Source organism: Micropterus salmoides, unplaced genomic scaffold (genome assembly GCF_014851395.1).
Source record: "Micropterus salmoides isolate LMB-PRFRI ecotype aquatic unplaced genomic scaffold, ASM1485139v1 Ms_hic_scaffold_5, whole genome shotgun sequence".
Classification (NCBI taxonomy): Eukaryota; Metazoa; Chordata; class Actinopteri; order Centrarchiformes; family Centrarchidae; genus Micropterus; species Micropterus salmoides.
Window position 1 is genome coordinate 13,592,936 of NW_024044237.1, and position 18,923 is coordinate 13,611,858.

The following is an 18,923-nucleotide window of genomic DNA, read 5'->3' on the forward strand; positions in this document are numbered from 1 at the left end:
TCTGACCCAGGATAATGTTATTTCTCTAGAGCCAGATATCCAGCGTACCTCCCATAGCTGCTTCCTGTAATGTTATTGTCCAGGAGAGCTAATGCAGAGGAAATGAGTCTAGCCCAGGTTGTCGTCTCGTCTAGTGGACTGGTCAGACAGGTACAGTATCTGTAAGCAGGCCGCGGCTAGCCTCTCTCTGTTGTTCCTGCCATGTATTTCCATCTATGGATCTCCACATTCCTATCCGCTCTCTACCCTGTCCTCGCTCCTCCTTCTGCCATTATTCCATCCATTCACACACATGCACCACCTTCACCCCTCCTCCAGATTCCCAGAGCTTTCTTGTTGGGAGACTTACAATTGAGAATCTGTGGAATCTGAGACTGGATATGCCTGTGGGGCCCAGAGGTAATGACAGGGGTACAGTAGCACCTGCTCAAGTGTTAGACTGGTCTGCCCAGCTTTGATGGGGTTATCCTCTCCTTTCATTTTTTCAGCTGATTTTCTCCAAATTGCACTGTTCAAGCCAAAGGGCACCACAAAACATCACATTCTTGCTCTGGAATGCCTTTAATAGCTTGCCAATCTCTACATAGTGCATCTCTGGTTGGCAAGGTGCTTTATTAGCTGGGATTCCTGTGTGCCCACCTATTGGTGCCAGTAGATACCTCTTTCACTCCCTTCAGCTCTGCGGCCTACATCGCATGACGAAGAAAGAAATAAGGAGTCGCTCTCTCCTAGTTAAGGAGCAGAGAACAATGCCCTCTCTTTTCTCCCTCTTCAGATGCAAGTGTCTTCAGTTTGAGTTATGGAACTTGATACAGCACAGAACCCATCCAGAAACCCAGCCTCAGGAAGGGAGACTTACACTCAGACTATTGTCCAGATGGTCCACACCGAGACAACCCACACATGCTCTCATTTTCCACTTTTTCCTCATCTTTCTATTCATCACTCTCTTATTTATTCCTACCCTCATCCGCCTTTCTCTGTGTTCGTGCTGCCCTTTAACCCAAGTCTGATCCCTCATTGTTGTCTTCCATGAGCAAACAAGACACATTACATTATTGGTATTTGTCCGGTGAAGTTGGATCTTGTGTGTAGATGCAGGTCTGGATCGAATGTGATATGAATGACTGGTTCACATGCGGGGCTTTTGTTTCTGGAACTGGGAGAACAAGTCCAACCACACTGGCCCCCTGAGAGGGCTCAAAGTGCACAAAGAGATGAGCAGGTGAGGCGGATAAGAGAAGGAAAAAAGCAGGGGGTGGAGTGTGAGCAGGAAAGTACCAGGCTCTCCCAGGGGAGTCCAGACTGACTTGTAGCTGCTGCTGAGGTCAACTTAGTGGTTTCCTATGTAAAACAGGTAAATGCTGCTGTGTGTAGTGAAACCGTTCTCACGCACAGCTTAAGATCAGCTTAATCTTCTCTTTAGATCAGTGCAAACTCATCCTGTCGTGGCCTGCAGGTCTCCGGTAAGGTCCAGGCAGCTCCCTCCCATCCACACCTACCAGCTGCCACCGCAGACTGAGAAACAGGAAGTCATGTGGCATGATAATCAGTAGAGCGAGCCAACAGTAAGAGAGAGAAATAGAGTGAGCATGGAATCAGGAGCAGAGAAGTGAAGTTTCAGGTGGACAAACAGGTAAACAAGCGACTTCATTTTTCCTACCTATCATTTTATCTCTGTTGGCCTCATGTCATCAAATAATTTGGTCGCAGTTTTTATTTGCTCATAAAAACCTTTGAAACTGAAAGAACCTAAATTCCAGAGTCTAATGTGTGATACTGGGCTTCAGATAAAAGCAAGAACTCGTCTAACCTGTATGTGTATACATACATTCATGTTGCTCAACATGCTCTGAACTCACTGTGGTTTCAGGCTGCATTGTCAAAGAACAGCTTAAGCTGAGGAGAGGAGAGGAAAGCAGCTTGATTGTTAATTACTTAGCCCCACAGGGCATGCTTGTTTGCAGTGGAGTTGAATTAGAATTAGCTAACTTTTTAACTAAATCTTTTCTCCTGGGTGAATGACGTCACTCTGAGCAGCAGCCTCAGCCTCCCCCATTCACTCCCAGCACAGAACAAATATGCTAATTAACTGTTAATTATTGAATATCCCAAAAATGGAGCCACATGGTGCTTAACAATGTATGGGATTACCTGCTCCACTGAGCTGTCTTGATCTATTCAATAAACCCTTTTTCCGTAACATGAGTTGTTTTTCTGCATTTTTTTTTTAATGATTGCTGGTTTGATGGTCTATTTGTGTCCCAGGAATTCCCCCTGAGGACCATTCATGGCTCAATGCTATACCCAAACTGGTTAACAAGATTTCATTGTACGGACTTTGTTCTTACCGATTGTGTTTTTTAGAATTGCATAGCTTGAGGCAAAATGTCACTGCCAAGTGAAACTCTCCGCATGTTGATGTTTCACTCCTGGTTTCCGTGTTGTTTTGTTGTCATTGTTAACTCTTTACAGTAAAGTCGTGACCCGAGTTGGCTGAACAAGCTGATTTGCAGTAGTTCCCGCTGTGCTGCTGCTTGGCACTAACGAACAACAGACACTCACTTTATTTACAGAGAAACGCCACAGGAGGAAAAAGCGCTGATCCTCTGACTCGGCATCAGCGTGCGTCAGCATCCGTGTTTACTACCTGACACGCAGTCTGCTCGGCTCCCCTTCTGGTGTTAGAGTACAGATAAGATCAAATAAAGCCTTTTATCTAACCACGTTATTTAGGTCTAAATTGGAAAACATTAACATTTAAAGAAGTCATACAGTGTGTCAGTCCATATCTATCTGGATATTCCTCTGAATCCCAACCCATCTTCAGCTGCAGTCCACACATCTTCCTGTTTGTGTTTGTGCTGAGTGTGTGGCCTGATATTCAGGATGTGTGGATAGATGCATGCACGTTCACTGCGGCTGTTAAAGTGGAATTGGTCCAGGTGTGGGTCGATGTGGGAGCCACTCGATTTCTATCGCTGTAATCACAGAACGGTGACTCCTACATGAACCACTCCAGGAAACAAAGAAGCCACATAGAGAAAAGAGAGAGTCTCTGCTCCCGTCCCCCTCTATCCTGGCTGTAATGAATTTAATAAGAAGCTAGCTACCGTGCTTTTGTCTTTATCAGCTCAATTTAACAGTGTATGCCTCCCCCGCTCTAATTATGTGGTGGAATTATCAGTCATTAAATGTCTGATATTACCAACTTAGCTCTCATGGGAACTAAGGTGCTTTGGATAATAGACACTGTTGTTTAGGGTTTTATCTTGTTTTTTCAAATAACCCACAAACCTGTATCAGTGCTGGGTGATATGAAGGCTCATTAATAATTACCTGGTGAGAAATGTAAGGAATGTGAGTTTGTTTCCTCACATCGGTCTTTCCCTTTACATTCTTCACTCTGAACTTCTGCTCTGTGTTGAACATAGCTCTACTGATAGCGGCAGTTGGCAAACACTGTACGGGCTTTTTCTGGCTAACAAGGTGAACATAAACCAAACAGAATTTGAACTGGATTCAAGATTAGATGAAATAAATAGCCTGCCATTCTGTGTTTGCCTCCTCACAAATTCCACAGTTAGATGAGGTAATGTTTCTATGGTGCTGTTTTTACTGTTGTTTACCTCCTTGATCGACAGAAAATGTGTTTATCCAGTGTGATATCTCAGATGTTGCTAATGGAATCGGGCATATACATAATAAGGAAAGGATCTCATCACTTTGAAAGTCTCAAAACAAGTGAACATGTTGGTTTTTATTTGTAGCACTCTCATCATGCCAGGCACAGTATAACATAAGATTCTTCCAGTGGTGTAAAGATGCATCATCCAGTTTCTCTTTATATTGTTTGTCTTTAGGGCTAAAGGAATACATTTCTCTTTTTCTGAAGGATTTAGGCCACTTAGGGCAAGTGGATGTCACTTAAAACAACACTGATGTCAGGTACCATTATGCTGCTAGGACTAATCTCTCTTTAACACACACACACACACACATAGAGACTGAACTTGTAACACTTACAGAGGGATCAACACAGACATTTATCTAAACAACTTTAGGGATTATGCAATCAATCCCTTTTTGAAGACTGATATTTTAACAAAACAGACAAAACAGAATCAGAACAGGGTTGTAGTTGAATACATTTTCCCATAAATAACCCATAATACATTTGGAGGCAAGAGGTGGCCTTGTGAACACACTCCCTCGGGTGCCATCGTCTCACACTGAAGCAACCTTATGTAACATCAGTCAGATCCAGATCAATGAGGTTCCATGAAACACCAGTGCATCCAGTCACCCCAGATAACCCCAACATTGCTACTGTAGTCTGAGCTAATAATTGAATTCAGTGCAGAAATACAATACTGTAAAGTCAGCAAAGGCAGTAAAGGCAAAGGCACACTGTGCAGACCTCCATCAATAGGCTAACAGATGCAAAGGGAGGAACCTCACCTCAGCTGGTCCGCCTCAGAGGAAGTCTTGACAACTGATTTAGCGGAGCAGGACCAGGTCAGAGCCAGCCAGTAACTTCTAAACAGAGTTGTAAGGCTTATCGGAATGAAACCTGCTGCAATTGCAGATCCTCTAAAGTAGCCATTCCCCCGCTAACTTGTTCCAAGTTTTAAGTTTCTCCTAACTTTTCTTTCAGTAATCATGGAGGCTGCTGTGGAAATTATTAATTACATCTCTGTACTTAGCACAGAGAGCCACTTGGAGAAGGAGCCATCTCAAATTACTAAAATGTCATTTAATATAGATGTTCAAGATAAGATAATGAGATGGATGACAGGCATGGCAACATTTTGATGAGGAAGGATTTATCTTTCAGTAAGTCCAATATACTGTAAATTTACTGGGCAGGCTAATTATTTATAGTATAGAGATATTATACGTTTCAGTCATATCTTGGCATAAATCTTTGTTTGTCCACGTAATTGTGATGATCAGTAAAATATAGCTTTAAGAAACATATTATTGCATCACACACTGCTAGTAAAATAGTTGGAGTTCATGATAATGACTCCAGAGTGTACACCATGGTGCAGGATAGTATACAAGCTGCTCCAGTGTTTCCTAAAATCCAGCAGTTCTCCCTTGTCAGAACTCGGAGAATAAAACGTCTGTGTCTGCTCTTAGTTGCATGTGTGCTCAATAGCATCCTGTATCTACAGCCATGACTAAAAATGACCTGTCGACCTCTGTAAAGACTCCAGTGTTTGTCATCAATGGAGACAGTGTGAGGCTGAACACTGGGCCTTCAGCTTTAGCGCCACCACATCTAACCGCCAGTGACTTATGTCCCGTGTTTCACAGAGAGACTGCTCCTCATCTCCAGTATCATGAAATTAACTTTGACCTTTTTTGGCAATTTCTGTCTACTCTCTCATTCAGAAAACAGAAGACAAGAATCACCTCGAAGCAGTATAGCTTGAAGTATCTGACCAAATTTACATGTCTGAAATGTAGCTTGTGTCTTAGATTTGACAGATTTGTGATGCTACAGGACACACAAATTGCCTTGACGCACAAGAAGAAAGAACATTTCATGACCCTGCTGTTCAACGTCTTGGCTCCTCTGAATGGCCCTGGGGTCTGTGGAGAGGAACGAGGTCTGTCTGCCTGATTGTCTCCCATCCATAATGAATAACCTGCTAACAATTAGAGGCTGCTGCCGAGCACTCGTCTGCAGTAATTCCCCACCGCAAGAGACACTCTCACACTCACCACATTACACGATAGCATGTAATAGTCAATCAGAAGTGGAGCGCTCCTTTGCTGCACATGTAGGATGGTTCCTTCCTAGTTGGTCTAAGGCACAGATGCTGACAAATTTAGAGAGTTGAAACATCATAATATCAGATCAAGTCATACTTGAATTTACATGACTTTAATTGTGTGCTTCCCATAGTTCAGGTCATCCAGAATATAATATATTTGGGATAATTGATCCCAAATGTTGAAAAGTTGCACTTACTGGTTGCATTTGTTATAAAACTTTCATCCATCGTCAACTGCTTATCCTGTGTACAGGGTCGTGGGGGGCTGGAGCCTATCCCAGCTGACATTGGGTGAAAGGCGGGGTACACCTTCATCGCAGGACAGACAACCACTCACATTTAGAGACACCTGCATGTCTTTGGACGGCGGGAGGAAGCTAGAGCACCGGGAGAGAACCCACGCAGACACGGGGAGAACATGTAAACTCTGCACAGAAAGGCTGGGGCAACCGGGGTTTGAACCCAGTGCTAACCACTGCACCACCACGCCCTGTTATAAAACTTTTATGTTATCAATTGTCCTGTAGGACACCCACATGTTTTGAGAGGGAAGATGTGTTTGTTTTATTTTGCCACCATATTTCATGATAAGAACTCACTCCTGATGTGTCTTTGTGCCACAGTTCTAAGAGATCGCTGAATAGCATGGACATCGATACCTTTTTTTCTTCTCTGATATTTAAATGTGCGGTTGTTAGCCAAAACGCTAATTTCCAACTTGTTACTCCTAACAAAAAATTTGAACCGTTGTTGCTGTTGTTGGACATGTAAAACACATTTCATTCTTTGAAGTGGAAGATTTTACCGGATGACCGCCAATCCAGCACAAACATGAAATGGTTCATGAATTCTGGGAAAATCAAAGTTCCTTTTTCAGCCATGCTACCTTTATGGATAACATTGCTGGTTAGTTGGTCCGTCTGCCCACCATTATTGCCCGACTTGCATTGCTGTGAAATTTTATAAACACCTATGTCATGGTTCCCAAACAATGAATCCTAATGACCTTGATGATCCGCTCACTTTTCATCTACCGCAGTCATCATGGTCATTTTGTGCAGTTCTTTGGTTTATCCTTTGGTACATTAATAAAGGACATTCCCATCATCCTCAGTTTACATTTTTGTTAAGTACTTATTCACATATGCTAGCATGCTAACACACTAAACTAAAAGTGTGGTGAATGTGGCAAAAATTATCTGCTAAACTTCAGGAGTTGCTAAACTTCAGGAGTTTAGCAGATAAACATTGTGAGCCTATTAGCATACTGACGTTAGCTGAAAGCATTGTGCCTGAGTACAGCCCCAATGAGGCACTAGCCTAGCTGTAGACTAAGTATTGTTGTACTCTTTTTACTGTAAGCATGATAAGTCAAATATCTGACACTGCAACAAACCACCATAATATCTTATCATGGCTTTGTTTGTTGTTAGAAGGTGTCCAAAGGAGGGCTGTCAGGCAATCAGAGTAGAGATAAATATAATACTGCAGTTCTCTGTATAGATTAAATAAGGCTAGTGGCTGATTTGGTAATGGCTCTATAGACTAACAACTAACAGCTGTGAAACCTAGCGAGCACAGCTTTGATAGAGCTTATATAATATAACAGAGTGTGCGCTGTGTGGGAGTTTTAGATGTAACCTGCAAAGTTACCCCACAAACGTAAACAAACTTTGATCATGGAGCAGGGGAGAGAGAGCACCGAGGGAAGAGGGCAGAGGATCTGGAGCTGCAGGCTGCGCGTTATGCTTTTTTTGGGGCTGTGTCGAGTGACCCGCGCACACACAAGCATCCGTGGGAGTGAGCCTTTTGTGCAACAAAAACTGACGAGCCCGAGCTTGTGTTCTGCAAAGCATCTTTGGAATTTGGCTTCCCTGTCCTGCTCTCCTCTGTCTCAGTCCCAGTGCTGACCTGTTTGTCTCTGAGGGTTTGAAATGTCCCCCCTCCACACTCAACCATTTCATTGAAAGCTTTGTTTTCCCCACAGGAGACCTGATTACAATATTTTAGTAGAGAGCGTCCTTGAAACCCTCTTCTTAAAGGCTGCATTTTTTGCTTTCTTTGTGATTGTATCAAAGTGGCAGTTGTATGGTTTTCTAGATGATTTGGGATATCACCCTGAGAAAACTCAAACCAAAAACCTTTACCACTGTAAAGCCCTGGTACAAACCTTAAGAGACTCACACCTTTCCTTTGCTAAAGATCACTAGGAGTGTATAATATTGACAAACATAATGTTGATTTTCTTTCATGACCTATAAGACATGCTGAATGGGCACAGAAGGGAGAGATGCCATTCTCAGGTTTAATAATCTAATCTGAAGAAATTATACATCATGAAAACACTTATATTGCTAGATAAGCATATTTCCTTCAAACTGAACAATTACAAACATTATTAATATTGATACCTTTTTCAGTTTGATAAACTCTATAGTGCCACAAGGTTATTATACTGATGCTCAGCTACATTCATTAGGCTGACAAGGTGTGCTGATCAGATATAGTCAGTAAATCTGTGAAAGGTTTTCGTTCATGTACTAATTTTACTTTAGAGTTCCAGTTTGAAACATTACACACCAGAAACTTGCGCAGCAGATGCAGATAAAAGTGCACAGCATCAGAAGGACAGAGAGGCTCATCTGTTACCTACGCAGTTCTTTTATACGCTGATGTTAAAACATTTTAATGTTTGATCAAAGTTAGCAGCTTTTGAAAGACCTCGTCTCTGCTTTGAAAGAAGCATAAATCAAGAACAGCGCACTTTTCAATTAGACCGTAACTGGTAGAAAGCACCGCTGTGTGTGTGTGTGTGTGTGTGTGTGTGTGTGTGTGTGTGTGTGTGATTTAAGGAGGTGTGTTGCATTTCAAGGCCCCTTGGTTAGTCAGGCTGGGCTGTAAATCTTGCAGTGTCTCCTGGTTTACTTGGGCCCATAAACTAAAAGGCAATTATGGAAAACAACTGGATGTAAGATATCTTCAGTCCTGCAAGATTTGTGGTTCCAGCCTAAAAGGATTTTTACCCTCCTGTCTACCCATAAGAAATTGCTTTGCCTCACCCGCCATCACTTCAAACCCAGCTTCCCGTCAAGCATCGATTGGCCCCTCATGTCTTTGGCAGATACAAGACATAAACTGAGTAAAATACCATATCTAAAAATACTGTGTCAGACCTTGGCCAGTGGCCATTAGGTTTGGCCCACTCATGATTTATTCATATGGTGTCAGACACATACACACTCAGCATGAACTGCACTGACCCATATGCATCATGTCTTACACACAGTAAGACAGTAGGACTTACTGGTCGGACGGCGCCAGAGCAGTACCCACATTTGTGTGTCACATTTTATTTGATTATATTCATCATCATTGATTATCAGGTTTCTTTCCTCAGCCTGAGCTCAGCCTGTGTTATATTGGCTTATTAGGTAGCCGGATGCTTTAGTGGAAAGTTTTACATTGGGAGAAATAGTACCTCATGAATATAAATATGAGCAGCTTGGGCTGCTTTGATCTCAGCCTGGCGGAGAGCCCTGAGTGGAGTGGGCTGGAGCTGCCTTTGCAGAGCTTTCTCTGCCTATTTGAACCATTTGCATAATAGTTATAACTGTTGAGGCCAGCAGTGCAAAGCACTTGATAAATGTGGATTGTATTAGAAGAAAGAGGAGATGCCAGAGTGTTACTGCGGGTGTCTGTGCTCATACAAAGTATATTTTGGTGTGACAGCAAGAGAGAGAAATTGCTTTAAGGTAGCGTGTGTGTGTCATGAGTGTGCACTGACTGACTGTCATTGTCAAAGCATTCTAAACACAATACTGGAGTTTCATCCAACAGATCATGTACATAATGTAAATTTTATTAAAAATAAGTTTCCAAAGCTTGATTTTCTACCTTCCAGGCAGTCATGTGGTTGAATTCATTTCACTATTGTATAAAAAACAACTTCAAGAGACCTGAAACTGACGTGAGATAGGTAATCAAGCCATGCTAGTGACCGTTTGTTGCTATATTTTTCAGTAAAGCTTGTTTTACAGTAATGCAGGAGCCACCAGGAACAGGTTTGAATGCTCATCTTGTTGGTCCGTCTAAGGACATTCGGATATGTGAGGTTTAAGAGTCACCTGCCAAACAGCACCCTTTCTAATGCAAGAAATGATCAAGTACACATGATCCTATCACAACATTCATCTTTGCTTATTGGTGATCTTTCAGGTTGGATCTTGTGACCACATACCTTCACAGTAGAGTGTTTTTTTTGGCAGCCATATCTCAAATATCAGATGTCTGATGTCCTGGAATCCACAAAGGACGCAAACGTATTACCACAGAACAATAACACAACTGATTACCTGTGTAGAGCAACGTTTAAGCCTGTCCAGTTTATTTTCATAATACAATGAAATTAATCCAAACCAGTAGTATGCATTGCATACAAGGTAGGAAATGAATCTCAAGATTTGTGGTATGGTTTAAAAAATTTGTTTTAAGTAATATTTAGTATTGGAGATTGGTATCTAATGTGCTAAAACAAGCAAAATTTCAAGTACTGCCCTTTTAAACGCTACCTGTGCTATAAGCTGGATGAGCACAAAAGGAGAATTTGCCTCCCTCTGGTCCTGTTTGTAGTCAGAAAGACTGCTGCGTATTTGTGTGTTTTATGGTCTCTAGAAGGTTTTATGGCTGGTGGGGGTGTTTATGCACGGGACGGGAGAGGGTCAAAAGGGTGACATCAATAGTGATCCTTAATGAGGTTGTCTGAACAGAAGGAAGGGAGGGGATATGTGGGTGATTCAACAATCGATGTTGATGGGGAGGTTGTGGAGATACAATTTGCTGCGTAGAGCTGAAGAGGCACAAATTCAAGTTGACAAAACAATGGTGCCTCTTGGGTAGGTGTCGCCTGCTGTGACAGGAAACCTAAACTCACAAAGACAGCCATCATATCAGTTACAAAATGTATTCAGGCCATGGTAGACTTACGAAGGCATACTGTGGGATTGGTACATTTGGATACACCATGGTTTTCATGAGAGACAGGGAATTTGCAAACAAAATAAGCTGCTTCATCACTTCATTCAATTGTCCATAATGTGTATTGAACAAAGTACTTCTATCAGGTTTTTATAAGGCTGTTTTTAAGGCTTGCTTTAGCAACCTAGTCGGATCGGAGTTACATAACAGGATTGTGATGTGACATATGCTGCCCTACCTCAGAAAAAAACAACATAACTCTCACTGAGTACATGTTTTGTGTGATCCTGTAGTTTTGATTTGCCGTTGGGCTTCTAAGAGGCAAGACTGATGCTGTAACAACTGCCTCATGAAATAAACATTTTCAAATTGGTTTGGGATTTGTCCTCTTTGTGAAGACATCATTATTTATTGTTCTACTATTGTTTTCATGGAGGTCAGCTGTGTATGTGTGTGTTTGTTTTGTAGTGAAGTGCTATGCTGTGATGTTGTGGGAAGCTGAGTTGTTCTAGCTGTGCTCTGTGACAGCTGTATGTATAGAGAAACACAGCTGATGAACGGTTTGTCTCTTCCTCCAGAGACCAACAGCGCAGTAAATGGGCAAGAGGTCCAAACTAAAATATCTCAACAGCTATTGGATAGACTGCCATGAAATTTTGACATGCATAGTTCCCTGAAGCTAAAGCATACATACTTTGATGATCCCCTGACTTTTCATCTAGCGCCACCACAAGGTTGACATTTTGTGTTTTTAGTGAAATGTCTTGACAGCCATTGGATGGATTGGTCCAGATATTCATGGTGCCCAGAGGATGAATCCTAATGATATTGGTGACTCCCTGACATTTAATCTAGAGCCAACAACAGGTCAATGTTTTCCAGCGAAATATGTTAACATATACTGAATGGATTGGCACAAAATCTAATACAGACATACAAGGTTCCAAGAGGATGAATCCTATTGACTTTGGTGATCCACTGACTTTGACTCTGTATTTAGTGCTAATTAGTAAATGGTAAAATAACATAGTAACCTTGGTAAACATCATATTTGCTTAAAAGAAAATAGCATGTTATCCTGAGCATATTAGCATGCTAATGTTTAGCTCAAAGCACTGTGGCTAAGTACAACCTCACAGATCCACTAGTGTGGCTGTAGACTTCTTAGTCTTGTTATATTTTAAAGTGATTGTGTAAAAGCTCTAGAGCTTCAACAATTAAACAATCAGTTAATCAATAGAAAATTAATTTGCTACTATTTTGATAATCAATTTATCATTTTGAGTCATTAAGAAATAATACCATAACTCTCTGGTCCCAAATGTGTATGTATTTTCTGCTTTCCTTAGTCTTCTATGAGAGTAAACTGAAGGTCTTTGGGGTTTGGACTTTTGGTCGGACAAAGCAAGACCTTTGAAGATGTCACCTTGGGTGCGGAAGATTTTTACTGGGCATTTTATTTACCATTTTGTGACGTTTTACAAACAAACAATTAATCCATTAACTGAGGAAATGACCAGATGAATCAATAATGAACATAAGTGTTAGTTGCAGCCCTAAAAGGTCCAGAATGTTACCTGGTATTAAAGATTTTAAATGTGCTTAAAACAGTTTGTTAAGAAGCAGAAAGCCTATAATGATATGTTGCCATCAAGAGCATGGTCATCAGCTCATTCATTTACCATGAATAGGTCTCCCTACTTCACCTTCCTTTGAAAGCTCAGCTAATTTTTTACTTTTTCTCTTTTTTACAGAGCACCTCAACCCCCCCTTAGAGCCCTGTAACCAATGGCAACCTCAGTCCAGACTCTTCCTCTGACCCGTGGTCCCAACAAAAACTTCTCCCGTTGCGGCATGGGAAGTGTAGGCAGTCTAGTGGAGAGGCCAGATGTGTCTCCAACTAAAGGCAGCCGTGCAGTGCCCCAGGTGAGACCCAAACAGACCAACGGCCTCCTGAAGAAAGGCTTCAGCCAAAGAGAGCTACTCAACTACCTCAACATCACCAGGTGAGTGCTGCTATAAAGAATTAGATGCTTATGTAGCACATTTCACATGCTGCACTTTTGAAGGGGAGGGTACTATAAAATGTGACAGGACTTGACCTCAGTTGACCTACTGTGCTTCCAAACAGAAGAGAGCCTAAAGCTAGTCCAAGCTGTGACAGCAAGAAGGACATTATCTCTGGCCTCAGCTCTGCCAGTGCCCGTGAGGAGGACAACTTATACGCCAAGGTCTACCATAAAGACGGCACCGAGGTGGATTTGACCAAAAACTCACTGCCAAGTGGGGGCAAGTACGAAAAGGTGAATATTGCTTTTTAAAACACTGCAAAAAGGACCAATCAAGAACGTTTTAGCTCATTTGTGGATGATTAAATCTAATATTTTATCAAAATAAACTAATTTGTTGATGACTGATTATTAAACTTGTTTAAACATAATATGTCTTGTCTTGCCTTATTTTCAGCTAGAGCTGAAAGAAGTGTATTACAAGGCCACCGGACATGTAGTACTATAAGAGTTTGATCACTTCAAGAATCAGGGTAATCTTAAAGCTTGGAGACAGCTAGATTTTTAAAATATCCAACCAAAAAAATCCCAACCCCCTTCTCCCTCTAAAGCCACTCCCCCAAAACACATGTTCATTTGCATGAGTGCAAGGGCAGAGGGCACGCAGGTAGAGAGGCGGGTAGGCCAGCCAGTCATTTAATTTGGTCAAAATGGAATGACATACTTATTAGAGTCCTGTGACCGTCACAGATACCAGACTTTTGATTTATTGCTGTTGGGATGTAGAGTTAATTTATATATATAATGTAAATATAATGACAAATGCTTCTGAAATAAATTGCCTACCCCTGCTTTAAGTATTGCGTTACATTAAGTAAAGGTACTTTACTTTAAAGCATTAGGTATGAGGAGGACTGAGTGTCATTCACAGATTCAGGCACAAATGCAGATAAATGACTTCCTATTGAGTTATTTATTTAAATGATATACAACCAGCAAGTGGTTGTTTGGGCTGTGTTAAATTGACCACATCCATACATCTCTGGCAGCGTTGTGCAACACCTCTATAGCCGGTTACCAGCATAAATCAACCTTAAATCGCTTCCAGAATCTGCCACTTGCTGCGGTCTGAATTTATTGCTGCAATCAAATCTCAGCTTTTTTTTTTTTTTTTTGCCTTGAATTGATCAACACTAACAACACAGAGGGTGGAACAGTATTGATATTATAGAAACACTGTGATTTATGTTCCATAGCCAAGCCCTGTGTGTCTTCCTCTCCCCTTCAGCCTTCACCCAGCTACTTTCTACAATCTCTACATCCTCTACAAGTGCCCTGAACTTTTCCGGCTCTTGGTTTGTTTTTCTCCAGGCACGTTTTAGGTCTTCTGCCTTCAAGCCTGTCACCCCCAAAAATTTTAGCTCCATGCAGAACCTCTACCCGTCTTCCAAGTCAGAAAACGTGGACCATGGCGTTTCCAATGGGCTGCACAGAGCCTACGCCCATGTCCCTAAAGCTGTCTCCACCTCTTCCTCCTCTTCCTCACCCTCCCGTCAAGGAGGACCGACATCCAGTGGTAACAAGGTATCTAAACACGACTTTAAATTAAAGCCTTGATCCATGTATTGATGTCCATCGCCAGTTATCACCTCCACCAATAAGCTGGCTAGTCCATTTATCTGGTTGATTACTTGTAAAAATATCTTGAAAACCTAGGCTTCAGTTAAACCTGGTGGAAAGTTGAGCTATGGGCCAGGGAACAGTGAAATAGGTTTTTGATCCAGAATCCAGTCTTGGTACATTTATTGCAGAAGCAATACAATTAACTACTCATGATCTGTCATGTTATTCATTATTTGTGATAAAAAATTACAGTGATGAATAACTGTCTAATTATGACTTTGTAGGGCCACTCCTCTGTGCGTGGGATGAGCCAGGAGGATGATAACCTGTCCGACTCGGGCCATAACTCCATGAGCAGTCTGCCACCATACCGGCCTCCCTTCCGCCCACACCTGGCTCACATCAGGTCTGCTGCAGCATTATTGTCTCAGCTCTACTTTGTATTCAAAGTGACATGTTGCTATAATTGATATTTTACGTGGGTAGTGATGGAAGAGAAATTGGCCTTCATGGTTTCTTTTTTTACCCTAGTGCATCTATGGGCCACATCAACACCATCGGCTCCCTGGAACGCACTTCTCTAGGCCCAAAGGCTGCAGGGTCAGGGGGCGTGGCCATAGGGGAGATGGCGTGTCGGAGCATGGCGACCCTGAGCCGTCTGACTCCATATGGAGGGGAGGCCCCACCTCCTTATGAATGGACCCTCTCCCTGTCTGTTGAGGAAGTGGTGAGTACTGGGAAGATGGATAAGCGTATTAAGTATGATTTACAGATTGGTAAGTCATTCATGTTGTCTCTCCCAGGTCCGGGATCTGGAGGAGCGCCTGGTGGAGAAAGAACATGAGCTGAAACAAATGAAAAGAAACCTGGATGAGAGTGAGGGTGCTATCGCACAGGTGAATCTCACTGTCTGTTGTCTGTTCTCTGTCATTAATCTATACATCCATTTCTTTTGAAGTTTGACCCCCATCTGCTCGCCTCATGCAGGTGTTTGAAGGGAAACAGCGCCTGTGGGAAAGGAGGTGGAAGAGCTGAAACGCCTGTATGCCGCCAAGCTACGTCAGGTTTCCCAGCACGCCCAGCGTTCACATCGCAGCCTGCAGTTGCAGCTGTTCAAAGCCCAGCAGGAGAAGAACCGACTGCAAGAGGAGCTTGACGGCCTGAAAAGAGAACAGAGCCAGGAAGCTGGGGCCACGGTAAAGCGAACCAGTCCAACTCTGGAGGAGACGCAGTGGGAGGTAAGGCTTCAGAAGGACACTTTATGGCAGGGAGAGGCACTTAAAAAGTAGTAATAACAGGGCACAGTGGAGATAACAGAATTCCATTCTTGTTTGTCCTGTTAAATGATCACAACAAGGTCCGTAAAAGTCAGTAAAAAAGTTTCTCCTGCCCCTATTTCGTATTGTCCCATTACTCTATCTCTCAGGTTTGCCAGAAGTCAGGGGAGATCTCCTTGTTGAAGCAGCAGCTCAGGGACTCCCAGGCGGAGGTGACCCAGAAGCTGAGTGAGCTCTTCCAGCTGAAGACGCAGCTCAGGGAGACCCGCACAGAGCTGCGCAACAGGGAGGGCCAGATAGATGCACTAAAGCTTGTCCTGCAGGGGACACAGCATCGCAGATTCCCCTCTCAGACTGCACAAGAGGATGGGAAAGGAGCTGAAGAGAGTCCTTCAGCTGGGGCAACAGGTAGTTTTATATATCCGTCTATTGTCTGTGGGTACATATCGTCACTGCCAGTGTTTGAATTACGTGCTTTGAGGTTTAAAAGGAATACACCTTAGTTTACTCATGCAGAGGCACCACAAGCACAGATAAGAGTTGAAGTTAATTTGTGGACACAGCACATAACCAAAAGCAAGTCTCAAAGGACTTAATACATAAAACTTTACATAAAACCAACTAGATTGAACTGATCAACATTCAGTCACAAGGGGCAAAGCCATAACGAGTATTTCAGACCTATTTAAGGCTGCGCATGCCAAAGCAAGATGATTATATACCACAGATGTCTGTTTAATATCACAGTAAGTGAGGAATCTAAATGGGGTTTCTTATCTACACAGCCGGAGCTTGTCAGGGTTATTTTTGAGTTATGATGTTTACATGCTTGGAACAAAAATCAGGTTATTTGACTAACCAGGTCAGGAGCAGAGTTCTCTGCACATTAAAAAGCAGCCAGTGTATTTCATTATGTTTCCCCTACGGCTATGCTGGCCTGTATTTGAAGCCATGTAAACCTCTTCGTTGCAGGAGGGTGCGGGGGCCCGACAGAGGAGCGTCTGCGTGCAGAGCTCCTGCTGGAGCGACGCCAGAGCGAAGCCCAGGCCACGGCTTTCGAGGAAGAGAGGCAGACATGGCAGGCAGAAAAGAACAAGGTCATCCGCTACCAGAAGGAGCTGCAGGCCAGCTATTTAGAGATGTACCACCGCAATGAAGCACTGGAGAGGGAACTGCACCACCTGAGGGCAGGCAGAGAGCAAGGAGGAGGAGGAGGAGGGAGCAGAAAAGGGACATTGGAAAGAGAAGTGCCAGAGCTGAGCAGTGAGAGAACGGGTGAAAAACAAGAGGAGAGACCTTCCTCTGGGTTGCCGTGGATAGGGAGAATTGAATCATCTGAAATTTGAATGTGACTTATTTGCAATGCAAACTGTCTCCCTGTAGTATGTTTTCTACGGAAGAACAATGTCCACCACAAAAAGGAAAAAAGATAGACTAAAATCAGTTTCAAAAATGTTGTCATAGTGAGTTTTGACCTAAGTCTGAGTTATTCATTTTGAGTTATTCTGCGATAACTCAAAATGTTGACTTTCTTAAACAAATTTTGAGGTCAAACCTTTGATCTATGTCATCACAAAATGTTGACTTACTCACCATTTTCACATTTGTTATGTATAACATTTGATCTAGTTTTCTTCTTTTCCAAGCGACAATGGGCTTCCATAGGTTCCTGTCCATTTGCCATCCTCTGCCCATGTACCCTTGTCATTTAATGCCCTTATCCTGCAAAGACTGGACCAATCAACTCCCAAAGAGCACACCAATATGAGGGTAGTTGCACAGAAATACTGTCTGTGCCTCAGTGTCAATTTATAAAAATACAGGCAAGCATCTAGACTGTCCTGCTTAACACTTTTGTCCAATTGTAAACCTGTAAATGAGCAGATTTATATGCAGTGTGTCACTATTTTGTTTTTTTATTTGGTAATTACTTTTTGGTTTGGACTGCTGTAGAATCTTGACAGTAACCAAAGGATTCAAAGGGATTTCACGTGGCCCTGTTACATCTCAGTAGCTGCTCAGTCTGTGCAGAAGGTTCTGTGGATTCAGGTTTGACCTGGGCTCTGGGACGAAAGCTATCTGGTGCCAAGGTATTAATGCTATTTCTTTGCCATCAAGAAAAATGTGTACCCTAATGAAGAAACTGGAAATATTGGACTTTTTTCTCATTCAGTTTCCAGCAGCGAGACCTATATATTTAGTACATATTGTAATATAGTTTGATTGGCCTTTTGTCGTTGTATTCCAAGAACACTGTCTTAAATAGGCATACTTCCACATGTTCTGATTGCAATGGAAGCAATCAATAGATTATGCTGAACATGACTGTCCTGCCTATTGGTGCGATTTGTTGCACAGCCAGTAACATCAAATGCATGACGTAGATGAAGTTGTTCTTGTGTAGTTTATTATTAATATATGAACATTCAAAAGCCAGCTCTCAATCGACCTTTCAACATACTGTGACTTGTCTATTTACTGGAATTAAAGCTGTACAGTATAAATATGTATGTATGTTTGTTTTGGATTGATAATAAACATTTATGAAGTGGTGTAAAAGTAATCTGGCATTTTCTGGTGTAAGGCGGCAACCTGCATTATAACAGATTTTTTTTTCCTGTGCATTGTCTGAATTAAACTCACCAGAAATCACTTTTACAATGTCAGAGGTGCAACCGATGGCATCCACCCGAGGGATCAGACGGCTGGCCTGTTCTGAAGGGGCTTAAAATCTCCCCAGAGTGTGCCAATAAAACCCAAGGACAGGCGCTTTATGACAGAATGAACAGAGCGATTGAGGCTTTTGGGACTAATGTGGCTTTTAGAGGTTTAGCCTTCAATCCTTATCTCAACCTCTCCCTAAGGCCCTCCCTGCTCTGCCCCAGCCAGTCCTCACATACCGGCTCCCGCAGTACAGACGGCAGAGACGTGGTAGGTCAGCTGAGATGGAAACAGGAGGATCCCTGTTTGTTCAAGAAAATAAGCGCTCATATGGAAACCATCAAATGTACAAACTAGAACAGAATGCCAAGGATATCTTGGCAGGGACGAAAGTTTAACACTTCACTTTGTTTTTTTTTATCCATGTTGTTTATGGGTATGCATGAGTGAGAGCAAAAACAGTACTGTGCCAAGTTTTTAGGCAGGTGTGGAAAAATGCTGTAAAATAAGAATGCTTTAAAAAAAAAAAAAAATAGACATGGTAATAGATTCTATTTACCAGTTAATAAAATGAGTGAGTAGACATCACACTA

At 42.4% G+C, this 18,923-nt stretch overlaps 1 protein-coding gene across 1 annotated transcript; it reads left to right on the top strand.

Annotated features, from left to right (window-relative positions):
• Positions 1-1,469: 1,469 nt before the first annotated feature.
• Positions 1,470-18,232, top strand: n4bp3 (NEDD4 binding protein 3). Its single transcript, XM_038699131.1, is given in 11 exon segments — positions 1,470-1,636; positions 12,515-12,766; positions 12,892-13,063; positions 14,141-14,353; positions 14,677-14,798; positions 14,924-15,119; positions 15,196-15,288; positions 15,380-15,404; positions 15,407-15,630; positions 15,819-16,077; positions 16,642-18,232. Coding segments are annotated over 10 exon segments (1,896 nt in total). The 5' UTR covers positions 1,470-1,636; positions 12,515-12,548; the 3' UTR covers positions 17,016-18,232.
• Positions 18,233-18,923: the final 691 nt, after the last annotated feature.